Consider the following 13,758-nt stretch of genomic DNA (forward strand, 5'->3'; position numbering starts at 1 on the left):
CAAATTACATGAAAGGAGATTCCACCTGAACATTAGGAAGAACTTCAGGACTCTAATTGCTGTTCAGCAGTGGAACTCTCTGCCTCGGAGTATGGTGGAAGCGCCTTCCTTGGAGGCTTCTAAACAGAGTGGATAGCCATCTGTTGGGGGTGCTTTGGTTGTGTTTTTCCTGCATGGCAGGGAGTTGGGTTAGATGGCCCATGTGGTCTCATCCAACTCTATGATTCTATGACTCTAAGTTAAATAATTAATAACTTACTGCAACTGTAGAAATGCAATTGATTGCTCTGGGAAGGAGGGAGAAGTTAAATGAAAGACAGGGTTGATGGTTTAAGAGGGGAAAGGGGAAACTGCAAAGACTACTCTAAGAAGAACAGTAAGGATTGAGAAACTATGGAGAACTGTAGCCTGTTAAAGACATATAAAGTTACCCAGTTGGTTTATAAAGACCCCCACTGTTTCACTTTCCCCAGCATTTGGCAGAAAGATGAATGTGGAAAGTGTGCCTTGGAGTTCCTCCAGATTTGTTTTTTTTTTTAAAAAAAAAAATAAGAGTCAGCCTGTACCATAGACAATCCCTTTTTCAAGCTGGTAAATCCAGATCTTGGGTTTAACGCAGGATGCAAAACAGAACATCATAAGGGAAAAGAGAAAGTGGTGACCAGAGGAAAGGGGTAATTTGCCTCCTTGCAAAGTCACAGCAGAAACTTTCAGCCTGTGACAAGAAACAGATGCACTGCTTTCCCAGACATTTTCCACCACAAGGCAGAGTGACCTAATATTATTAATTTTTTTTTGCCTTTTTTTTCTGTCCCAGAGCAGTAGCATGCTCAGACATTCAGACGGTTTTGATGTGGTAAAAGTGGCAGCCATAAGAAAATGGCTGTTTACAGATTCAAATTACGTCTTTGTTATTCACTGTAATTACTACTCATTAATTAGCCTCTTCAAAATTCTTTCAACATTAATTTGAACTTCCTTATTCTTTTTTTTTTCAAAATTCCTATTTATCTTAACATTTAGAGGGAAAAAATACTTATCAAACACACCAGAATCAGTGTAGGCATGAATTCTTGTGCCATGCTGAGGATATAAAAAAAAATGCTTTGATCCACCAGCCATTAAGAATCCTGTATTTTATCTGTCTGGGTATTCATGGCCTACATCATGACTAATAGTCAAATATTAAATATAGTTTTCACCTAATAGCAGGTCCAGATGAGATAACTGTGTCAGACATACTGTGGAGCCGGGAGTGCAGGGGAGGAGAGATTTGAAGAACAAGGAGAACTTTGGCTTACAAGGGGAGCTTTCAGAAACAGCTGTAAGCACTAAAGCAGATATCAGCAATATTATATTGTCCCAGGTATGCATCAAGATATTTCTCTTTATTGAGATGAAATTTTCATTTGATTTTAAAGTTTCCTAAAATTACTCAGGATAAGCTCAGATAAGGATCAGCTAGGAAAGATGCAAAAAAAAACAAAAACCTGTTGTGAGCCCCAAAATTATATTTTTTCCAAAAAGTGTTATTTGGAGTTTTTAAAATATGTGTATTAAATGCACTTAATATCATGTTTAGTTTAGCCCCAATGCCAGATACCAAAGAGAAAGAAAGAAAAGAAAAGAAAAGAAAAGAAGAAAAGGAAAGACTAAATATCACTTGTTTGAAATGCTGCAAAATCCAGAATTGTTCACATGGGTGACTGACATAGTGGTACCCTTGCTTCCTGATGGTTAGCATATGCAAACTGTGTTTCGTGCACAATAGGCATGTAGCCGGGGGGGAGGGGGAGGGTTGAGGGGCTTCAGCCCACCCCTCCCTGAAATTCTCATGGTGGTTCACAAAAAGGCCTTACTGGTGCATTATTTAAACTGTTATGTTTATTCATATCATGATCTGATCACCATACTCAATATATCCCATATGCATGGGGGTATTGGGGTAACGATACAAAAGGTTTGCTACGGTAGCCCCTCTTTCACTCAGACTCAGCCCCCCCCCCCCCCCCCGAATCAAACTCAGCCCCTCCCGAATCAAAATCCTGGCTACGGGCCTGGTGTACAACATTAAAAAACATAGTGTATAATATTACCTTCAGGTTATGTGTATAAGATATATAGGAAACATCTCCTAGGGCCTGTCTAAATGGGCAAAAACAATCCATACTGGAATGCATCATTGGCAGCCTCCGAATCACAAGGTGGCTACTCTTAAGTATTCCTGAGGGGCGGGTGGCTTTAAACCAGCTTGGCTCCACTTTAGGCAAAGTTAGAGGATACTCTAGAGCAGGGGTCCCCAAACTTTTTAAACAGAGGGCCAGGTCACTCAAACCTTTGGTCCCTCAAACTGTTGGAGGGCCAGATTATAATTTGAAAAAAACATGAATGAATTCCTATGCACACTGCACATATCTTATTTGCAGTGTAAAAAAACACATAAAACAATACAATAATTAAAATGGAGAACAATTTTAACAAATATAAACTTATTAGTATTTCAGTGGGAAGTGTGGGCCTGCTTTTGGCTGATGAGATAGGATTGTTGGTGTTGTGTGCTTTCAAGTTGTTTCAGATTTAGGTTGACCCTGAGCAGGCCGGGTAAATGACCTTGGAGGGCCATATCTGGCCCTCAGGCCTTAGTTTGAGGACCCCTGCTCTAGAGTTTGTGTGAAACTCCAGAGTATCCAAGGGTTTCAGCCCAATTTGGCCCAATCTAACGTCTAGAAAAACACCGCTACCATCACCCTTTCCTTGAAATTGTCAGGTTCACCATGTGCTAGATCTAGGGTAGCTTTGTGCTGCTCTGGGTCACCTTTACACCAGGCTAACCTGCCAGGTGGAAATAAGCCCTAAGATGTTTCATTACATGTATGCAAGTATTCCACTGTCTTAAAAGTACAAAATCTAAAACACTTCTGTTCCCAGGCACTTCAGATCTGAGATACTCAATCTGGATCATGGAGCCATTAAAACTGCATTATGAAAACCTTCAAGAATGAAAAATGTGGTTCAAAATGTTACATGATGTAATTGGAGACAATAAATAAATCCAAATTCCATCAAACATCAATGGGAATTGACTTGGCAGTGAGAATGAACAGGAAAGAGATCTAGGGACATGGTAGATAGCTTAGTGAAATTCTTGTCCCAGATTGCTGCAGCTGTGAAAAAGGTTGATTTTATATTAGGTAATTTAGAGGAAATATTTGTAAAGCCTAAAATATAATACCCTCATATAAATATATAATTGTGATCACACTTGCAATAATAGTTCTAGAAAGAACATCACAAAAAGAGTGCTGTAGAATTGAAAAGATACAACAATTAGCAACAAAATTGATCCAGCGGGCTGCTAGACCAACTCTCAAATGAGAAAAAAGCACAATGTTTGGGGCTTAAGATGAGGGGAAAATGATAGAGGCACAAAATGAACAAAACAGGTTTAAAATGTTCTTATAAATACTATCACATCAAGATTATGCAAGGACACTGAAGGGTGTGAAGACAAAAAGAAATACCTCTTCATAAAACACACAATTAATTATGCACTTTGTTCTTATGTTATCTGTAATATGTGCCCAATCTCCAATCTCATGAACTGGAGATGATGTCATCACACAACTTTAAAAAAAACAATCCCCTAAAAATACAGATTATGTGCTCAGAGGCTGCAACTGTGGGGATGTCACTTCCCATGTAAGTGAGCTGGCACACCAACTATCCCTTATCATCAAATCCAGAGGTAAGCCAAAGGAAAATTAGTCCAAAGCATGGAGTTTTATGTTGTTAGATCAACTTTAATGCAGTGGTGGCTAAAGGCTTCCACGTGAATGGAGCAATGAATATGCCCTGAGAAGGGGAAAGGAGCTATGCAAATTGCTGAATCCTAAAATGAATCAAGATTGATGGCTTCCAATAGCTTCTTTATTTCAAGGGCAATCTGGAATGCATTCGCCACCCCACTAACATGGCAGCCACCAGTTCTCAGTGCTTCTATTGGACTAATACTACAGATGAGAGTTTGGTCAATATCACTTACCATAATGCTCATGTATAAAACAAGCTCACAATTAAATCAAGAGCAGGTTAGGAGGCTAAAATTATGGATTTTGACATGATCCATGGATAAGTTAAGTGTCATATTACAGAGAGTGAAAAACCAATGCCCCACAGGTCTCCAGCCCACCCCTGGTAACCAATACAGTTTCCTTGGCCAGATATTCAAAAATACCAAAAATGGCACTGCAGTAGGCAGAGTAGAAGGGGCCAATGCTTATTTTAGGACTTTATCCCATATTGTTCCCTCTTGATTTGAAACACTTAGAATCCATTGATTTGAAACACTTAGAATGCATTGAAATGTATAGAAATGAGCCCTTCTCATGACACAGAGGAACTTCCTATCAGTTCTGTCATGCTTTGTTAGGAAACAGTCCAAAAAAGGAAGGGATAGAAAGACAGTCAGTGCTAGTCACTATCCTGCTCAGATAATGGAATTGTCCCTTTTTATTACAAGAGTTAAGGTACAGTAAAGGCAGTCCCCGAGTTACAAACATATGACTTACATACAACTCCTTTTAATAAACAGGGTGATACAGCCATAAGTGGCAGCAAATTCACTCCTAGGAAATTCACTGGAAGAGTTATCCCGGGAAAAGGGTGTTGCCACTAAAGCTTTATCTCCAAACTTTGTTTCCACAACAAGACAAATTTTTCAAAATCCTATTGTCATAGGAGAGAAACTGAAGTGAAATCTTATAAACAGGAGCACAGATAGCAAAACAAACATTACAGGGGTGTTAACCCTTCCCTATGCTTTCCAAAATCACAAAAAATATTTTTTGTTGTAACTACAAATTCAACTTAAGAGCAAACCTACAGAACCTATGCCTTTTATGACTACCTGTACTTACACTGACTCATGGATATGTTGACCCAGGTTTTTAAGGTGTGGATTTTTTGTCTAAAATTTCCAGGCTTCTACATGAGCATATACTTCTGGCTCTACTCAAACAAACCGAAATGAATATGAACGATACCTTAGCGATGAACCTGAAAATACATTTGACCTTTTCTTTACAAACAAGAAAGTATGACTATTTCAAAAAGTGACCAGTTGTCACTAAGTATCCATCCCAAGAATTGACCAAAGAATCACAGTGAAAGACCTAGAGATTCTTAGAGAGAAGATCTCAATCAAATCTGTGAAAATCAAATTCATAAACGTTCGTAATGTGGAGGGATGACCATGCAATGTTTTCTCCATTACAGGGTATGTTGAGAGAATTAGTAGAGGAAGGAACATGAGGAATCTCTCCAGCTGTTTATCCCAATGTACTGGAGACTGAGATAGACAGCTGAGGTCCTTTTCTCTACTGATTCTAGAGGAATCAGTAGAGGAAGCTTAAAAAGCTGAAGAGAACATTTTGGGTACAGAATAAGCAAAGATAGCGATGAAACAGAATTTTATCACTGTAGCTGCATCTGACATTGCAGGATCTTGGTTTTGGTATTTTAAGTGCCATTTATTCCTGATAATATTGATTAATTCACAATGCAAGAATGTTTATTTTGGGCTGTCAAGCCTCTAGATACAGCCTGTCAAGTCTCTAGATAACAATGCTGTCCCCTCAAGCAATACAGGAACGGTAGCCCCGTAACAGTTTCTATGTCTGTAAATCCATTGAACAAAGATAAATCTGTGCCACATACAGCCTAACAACTTTCTAAGTGGAAACAGACACTCACTTTTCCCAGTTGAAAACTAGGGCAGAGGAAAATATTTGTACATTAACAGGCTGGATGGCATAAGAGATACTAAATTCTCAAAAGCTTCCCACTGAGTAGAATATAAAAGCTAAAAAAGCTGTCTTACCAGTCAACATACATAACCACCAAATCTTCCTGATCAGCATACATATCCAGTGCAGATTTCAACAGACGTACTTTCTGGCCTCCTCCAATTGAGTTTAAACTCTTTCCTCCTTTCCATTTTTCACCTTCACCTAGAACCTGGAAGTGGGAACAAATAATATCTCAAACCAGATACTATTATACTTACAAATTCTGATTTCACACCTGTGTAGACTGGTAGTAGCTGTCTAGAATTTTCCGGCAGAACTTTCCAAATTCTGCTGGTTGAGGGCCTAGCTAATTAAAACACTAAACAGCAATTAACTAACTAATGCATAAACGGCACTGACATCCCATCACATTACCCAAGCTGTAATAAAATAAAATATGAAAAGAAAAAATATTATTCTACCATTACAAATGCAATAACCCTACTACAATTATTAATAACCATAACTACAGATTATTATATCATTCGATTTCTTATTTCTCAAAAAAAAAGTCCATAAAGAGTTCTAATCTATCAAAAAAATACAATTGGCTTTTCTTTTAAAACCAACATTAGTTTGGGAATGTTGGCTAATATCTGTCAAAGAAGTTCATATTTAGTGTCCAATCTTTTTTCCGTAATGCTGAGCACAACATTTCTGGTGACATTACAAAATCTATCTGTGAAGAAAGCACTAGGAGACTGTGAAGATGGGCTACAAGGGAAATTGATGCATTAAAAGTTCGAGACATGCCACTGTGAGATTTAGACAGGGCTTTGAACTGTTGCAGTCAGGGCAAAGTTGATTTGAGTTGACAGAGGCAGGGACTGGAGTTGAAGTAGAAAGGTTTTTGGGGGAGATTGAGAAAGAAGTAATGACTGCCTTTGGTTTAGTGGAGCTCAAAGAATACAAAGCTGAAAGATTAGATGTAATATATTTTCTACTAGGTTTAATAAACCCATCCTTGTTGTTTTAAACCTGCCACTGGCTCTTTATCATGCATGAGAAAACTAAAGAATCTGAACAAGGACACAGCCACTCAGTCCACATTTAAGGGGTCACCCTGAGACCCAGTAAGAGAATAAATGGGAGAAAAGGAGAAGGGTAAATGGCAGGATTTCTTGGGGTTCAAGTTTTAGGGCCAAGTGATCTGTCACATACCTTTGCAAATTTCTGAATTAAATGAATCCAATTAACATGTTAATCAGGAGCCTTCTCTATCTTGATACTCACAACACTAAATCAAACATTCTTAGACATTTCCAATAACTTATTTGGTGCTGGATACCACCTTTTTGTTGTTGTTTATTCATTCAGTCTCTTCCAACTCTTCATGACTCATGGGCCAGCCCACGCCACAGCTCCCTGCTGGCCGTTACTACCCACAACTCCTTCAAGGTCAAACCAGTTACTTCAAGTATAACATCCATCCATCTTGCCCTTGGTTGGCCCCTCATTCTTTTTCCTTCCATTTTCCCCAGAATCATTATTTTCTACAAGCTTTCATTATGAGGCCAAAGTACTTCATCATTGCCTGTAATATCCTTCCCTCCAGTGAGTAGTCGGGCATTACTTCTTGGAATATGGACTGGTTTCATCTTCTTGTGGTCCAAGGCACTCTCAGAATTTTCCTCCAACACCACCGTTCAAAAGCATCTATCTTCCTTTGCTCAGCCTTCTTTATGGTCCAGCTCTTGCATCCATAAGTTATTATGAGAAATACCACTGCTTTAACTATGCAGACCCTTGTTGCCAGTGTGATGTTTCTACTCTTCAGCATTTTATCAAGATTGGTCATTGTTCTCCTCCCAAGAAGTAAACGTCTGATTTCCTGGCTGGAGTCTGTGTCTGCAGTAATCTTTGCATCTAGAAATACAAAGTCTGCCACTGCCTACATGTTTTCTTCCTATATTTGCCAGTTATCAATCAGTTTGGTTGCCATAATTTTGCCTTTTTTGTGTTTAACTGCAATCCAGCTTTTGAACTTTTTTTATTTCATCTTGGTTATAAGTCTCCTCAGCTCCTCCTCACTGTCAGCCATCAGAGTGGTATCATCTGTACATTGAAGGCTGTTACTGTTTTGTCCAGCAATTTTAACTCCAGTCTTGCATTCATCAAGCCCCGCACATCGTATGATGTGTTCTGCATACAAGTTGAATAGGTAGAGTGAGAGTATATAGCCCTGCCATACTGCTTTTCCAATCTTGAACCAGTCTGTTGTTCCATGGTCTGTTCTTACTGTTGCTACTTGGTCATTATACTGATTCCTCAGGATTCAGACAAGGTGACTTGGTATCCCCAATGTGATTTGGTATACCCATACCACCAAGAACATGTTGATAAATGAATGTTATATCTTTGGCATACATTTCACCCATACATCCATTTGAACATTTGTCCAAAGTTCATTCTTTCCAGTATTTGAAATAAGTAATTCCAAGAAACATTCTCATATGTAACAAAATTAGGGGAAAAAACATGCTCCTGGTTTGAAAGTGTTATTTCCTATTTAATTGTGTGGTGCCTACTTTGAAAGTAGTTGTTATAGTACAGAAACTTCATTTTTGTGGCAGCCACAAACTATGTTGAATTGGTTGAGATTCTTCAAAATATTTAATGAAAAACTATAGCAAAATGTGCTGCAGGTTTAGTAAACGTTTTCCATGTTTTTAAGATAGAACCAATTAGAAAATGACATTTATCACTCAGGAACAAAAATCATGTTACATAGTTTTATGCAATAATTTGTCTGCATCTAAAAGAAAATCAAAGCAACATTTGACATTATGACATTCTAGATATTTAATGATAGGAAAAAAAACACCTCTTACATTATCCCTTAGTTGTCTTTTTAGCAAAAATCATCATAAATATTCTAAAAGATATGTTTCTTAATCAGGTGAACAACTTCTGGCCTTTCAAGTGTTGATGGATTTCAGCTCTCATCAACCCTTGCATTCTTAGCCATTGCTAAATAATGGTGGGAATTGGGTCCAACATCTGGAGGAAAAGCTGTTTATTTAAAATATTTATTTATTTACAATATTTTCATCCCACTCTTTTCAGCCCGAAGGCAACTCAGGGTGGCGTACAGATCGGCAACAATTAGATGCAATAAACATACACACATACATATCAATTAAAAACATTTAATATTATTGTTACCCTTAGCTTAAACCAGTGGTTCTCAAAGTGTGCTTGGCATGGCCCTTGGGGCACTGCAAAGCATACTGAGGGGTTCTGTAGTTTCCTCCCCCCCCCCCCCCCTCCAAGCTATCTCTCCTCTTTCCTGCGCTTTCCCCTACCCTGACTCCTTTGCTGCCAGAAGCCTTTTTTTCCTCAACTCCTTTGCTCCCAGACCTCTTTTCCTTGTCTTCCTTGCTTCTACAACCCTTTTTCTCTTCCACCACTCAGGGGTGCTTTCATTGTGCTTTCCTTGCATGGCAGAAGGGAGTTGGACTGGATGACCACTGGGCATTTCCACTGAAATACTGTTAAGTTTATGTTGGTCAAATTTGCCCATACCAGATAGATAGATAGATAGATAGATAGATAGATAGATAGATAGATAGATAGATAGATAATATCTCCTTCAGGGTGAGATGGGCAAAATATAAATACTGTAAATAAATAAATAAAAGAAAACAAACATTCCTTGGGGTTTCACGAGAAGTTTTTTCTTCAGAAAGAGCTCCACGGCTGAAAAAGTTCGAGATCTTTGATTTAAATAATTTCATTTCTGCTAAGCAGGATTAGCATTAGTAGGGACTGTCAGGCTAATGGAGAGTCTGGCTTAATTAGAAACACCCAGTCCTGAACTTCAAAAAAGTTACTTTTTTTGGAATACAATTAAACATCTTGCAAAAATTACTAGTACAACTATTGAAAGAATAAAAGTTATGGTGCAAAGTAAAACACACACACACAATTCTGTTGCAAACTAGATGTTAAGTTATGGGGAACTGGAAAAAAGCCAAAATCTTTTGCCGCTAAGAAATTAATGTTGTAAAAATACAAAGCTGCTAATTGAATACATGAGATCGGTACAGAATGGGGCAATTAACCTGCTCTTTTTCAGCCACTTCATTGCCCGACCCTTTTCAGCCTCCTACTTAAATTACTGTTCTTTCAATATTAATCTCATTCAACACAATAAGAAAGCACAATTTTCCTGACAATCTAGGATGCTTTAAGATGGATGGCTTTTAGCCTGCCACTCAAAAGACACAGTAAAGCAATTCATCTTCCCCTCCCTATGTGGTAAAAAGAAAAGAAGAAGAAATAAAGAGTGTGGAAAGCATGTTGTAATGCTATTAAAAGATAGTAAATTTGAAGCTTTTGAAAAGATTCCATGAATGATGCAGAGTAATGGCAATATAAAAGGTTCCTCTGGAAGCACTGCTGGCATATTTTGGAAGGTGGTGCCTTGAACATCCTTACCTCACTGAGAAAAGCATGTTTAAGACACTATTTCTTATTAAAAACAAGTCTAAACAAAAGAAAGTGCACCTCTTTAAATATCATGCCCTCCAACAGTTAATACATATTAGGTGAGCATTTCACTGCCCGTAAATTTCACTTTCAAGGAAGCTCTGAGCAGAATGACTTCACTCTAGAAATATGAGAGCCTATTCCTCACCAAACCATAACCCAGCCATTAATTTCCACCACATAAACTATTCAAGGGAAATTAAAGGAAAGGTTTATCATTACCAAAACATGATAAACACTACTAGTTTAACAAAGCAGTCGCAAAAGGATGAGGTGTAGAAGAAAAGAACAATCAGTGGGAGAAATTATCAAAGAAATGTTGATAGTCTCTCTGTTGGGAAATGAGAAATTGCTTTTTTTTTCTTGATTCCTGGGAAGAAAGTATGTATTCCAAAAAATAAATAAAACTCATGCTAACCACTCACCAAAAAGCCAAAGGCAAATAACAGTATTCAAACTTGGCAAAGAAGAATGCTGAAGGGAAGGAGGATGCAGATAAAGTGAATTGCCAGAAGGACTGAACTCAACTCCTGTTTTTGGACTTCTGGGAGGCATCTGTTAGCCATGATAGGAACAGAATGCCAAAAAAAGAAGGAACTTTTCTGCAAATCAGAATACGCCTCCTTACATTCACATAAACTGGAAAGTTTTAGAGAGGATGCATGTTCCTTTCTTTTGGATGGCATCTCCAAAGTTTTTTCTTCTTTTCCCTTTCCCTCTTCCCTTCCTAAAAATGCTGCAGATCTGATTGCTGGACTGAAGTGAGGAATGTTACTTTGCCATATTTCTTTATTGTTCAAGTAATTTCTATCCCTCTCCAAGACACTTCGCCCATGAGATCCTACATATTTTCTATTCTCCACCAGCACTAATCTTCTCCTACAGCAACATACACAATGGCCAAGGATAGTACGGAATCAAACTGTCCCTCAAGGGAACTACAAGGGCTGCTTACCTCAATTGTCCATTACCTCCCACTTTATTTGTAAAAAAAAAAAAAACATGACCAACTTTGGTTGTTTCTGGTCCAGGTGTAACTTTTTTAAAAAAAATGTAAGGATGAAATTTCAACTGGAACAGTTCAGTAAAGCACATTGATTGATCTCCAGTTTTTTTTTTAAAAAGTTAAAGGTAAAAGTTTCCCCTTGACCTAAAGTCAAGTCATGTCCCACTCTGGGGGTTGGTGCTCATCTCCATTTCTAAGCCAAAGAGCTGGCATTGTCCATAGATGCCTCCAAGGTCATATAGCCAGCATGACTGCATGGAGTGCCGTTACCTTCCCGCCAAAGCGGTATCTATTGATCTACTCACATTTGCATGTTTTCTAACTGCTAAGTTGGAAAAAACTGGAGCTGACAGTGGGAACTCACCCCACTTGAACCGTTGACCTTTTGGTCAGCAAGTTCAGCAGCTCAGCAGTTTAACCTGCTGCACCATTGGGGGCTTTTTAAAAAGATTCTCCTAATTCAGAAACTGACAACAAAATGTGAAAATCTGGGAAAGGGGAAGCTAGGGGTATAAAAATACCACCAAGGTTGTATGCAGCTTCTAGGAAAAACTATTTCCAACTCTGCCCCCACCCCCACCCCATCCTAATCTCTGAAATTCCCTCCTTCCCAAATGTTGGAAATGCATTTCTTCCAAATACCTCAGAATCAACTTGATGCTCCACTGCTTCTTTTTAACCAAAAATGTGAGAAGATAACAATTACATTTTTTCTCTATAATTTCCTTCAGTTTTTCTTCATCCCAAGCATCACTTGCAATTAGCTCTGACATCATCCATTCATGTTATATTATCAACTATCATAGCTCTTTTTCCCCACCCTCACATTCCAAATCAAAAGCCTCTCCCCTAAGAGTGACATTTGGATATGATAAACAAGTGGCATGAAAGCAAAAAAATTACACCTTCAAATACATCTTGTTTCCCATTTCCACATGCCAAGTTGGCTTCTTCAAGGTTCTCAAATCCTGGGGGTCATTTTGCAATATACAATTATAGTGTTGTATTCCACTTCAATTGCTATGGTAACATTTGTGCAATCCTGGGATTTGGGATCAGAAAGGTACATATTTAGAATTCTCTGTCAATTAGCTTCAGTTGACAGAGTGCCTGCCCTAAACTACAAACCTCTAGATTCTATAGGATGCAGACTTGGCACTTATAAGAATTTCACAGCACTATAATTGTATAATGAGACTTTGGTTGAGAGTTTGGTTGAGAGGAAACATACATTCAACATGCCTCAGTTCACAAAGTTACACGGAAGTTAGGAAGAGAGGCCATGCTGGCTGAAGAATTCTGGAGCTGAAGTTCAACAAAGTAACATTTCCATTTTGTGGTTGAGACAATGGATAGTAAACACAGGCCTGTCTCTTCCTCATAAATTATGTCTCCAGATAATGACTGTGTGAAAATTGTGGAGAGAAAAAGAACATTCACTTTGCTTTTGGCTTGTTCCAAAGGAAAAATTGCCATTTTAAAAAATAAGAAACACAATTTTATTACCCCATAATATATAACATATTTTGAGCATCTATAGATCTATGAATCCACAGAAGGTCCAGCTTTTGGCTTGTTCCAAAGGAAAAATTGCCATTTTAAAAAATAAGAAACACAATTTTATTACCCCATAATATATAACATATCTTGAGCATCTATAGATCTATGAATCCACAGAAGGTCCAGCCAACAAATCCCAATGGATTTGTAGAAGAACTCACAGCTGCAGAACAAGTAAAAGAAGACAGGATACAGCCAAAAATAAAAAATAGAAGGATGTCACATGTTAATGCTAGAAATTGATGCATTTCCTTCTGAAGGAATAGAATAAAATATCATTTCTGGTTGACAAGAATAGCAAAGAGAAGTTGAATGGAAAGGGAAAGATGTAATATTTACAGTCTGTGAGATCATCTTGCCAGTACTTAAATTCATACGCCTGTGGAATATTTTCTTAATGTAAGGGAAAGACCCCACCACCTGGAATACTAAGAGCCAGACTAGGCAAAAATTCTAGCAAATTTACAATAGGGAATAATTCAGAACTGATGAAAGTAAGCAGAAAATGACCCAAGAGTTATTTTCCATGACTTCATTCCATAATGGTTTCAGTTTAGTATAGAATAATTGTAGCACACACAGTAATATAAAGTAAAATGTGTTCAGTATTCTGAAAGACCAGAGGAAAACACAGTACCTTCACTGTATAGTTGAAGTGCTTTGCGGATTGCATGAATCGGTGATAGCCATCTGTTTCCTTGGTTGCAATTGTTAGAACTAGTAGCTTATCTGGTGAAGGGAGAGAAAAAATAGTAAAATAAATTTTCAACAGAAAGGAGGCTTCCCCAACCTGACATCATGATACTTTTAACCACAACCGAGAAATCATATGGCCCATGAACAGAAGTGGCATCC

General features: G+C 38.1%; 1 protein-coding gene across 2 annotated transcripts in view; it reads right to left on the reverse strand.

The window, feature by feature from the left end:
- The window catches only part of PLOD2 (procollagen-lysine,2-oxoglutarate 5-dioxygenase 2), a 76,184-nt gene that overhangs the window by 36,535 nt on the left and 25,891 nt on the right, over positions 1 to 13,758 (reverse strand). For both annotated transcript variants that reach the window (XM_060767770.2, XM_060767769.2), the window contains exons 2-3: positions 13,541 to 13,632; positions 5,879 to 6,015 (exon numbers count right to left, since the gene is read on the reverse strand). In XM_060767770.2, the coding sequence (XP_060623753.2) occupies positions 5,879 to 6,015; positions 13,541 to 13,632 (229 nt within the window). The remainder of the gene's footprint in view (positions 1 to 5,878; positions 6,016 to 13,540; positions 13,633 to 13,758) is intronic.

Source organism: Anolis sagrei, chromosome 3, assembly GCF_037176765.1.
Source record: "Anolis sagrei isolate rAnoSag1 chromosome 3, rAnoSag1.mat, whole genome shotgun sequence".
Taxonomy (NCBI): Eukaryota; Metazoa; Chordata; class Lepidosauria; order Squamata; family Dactyloidae; genus Anolis; species Anolis sagrei.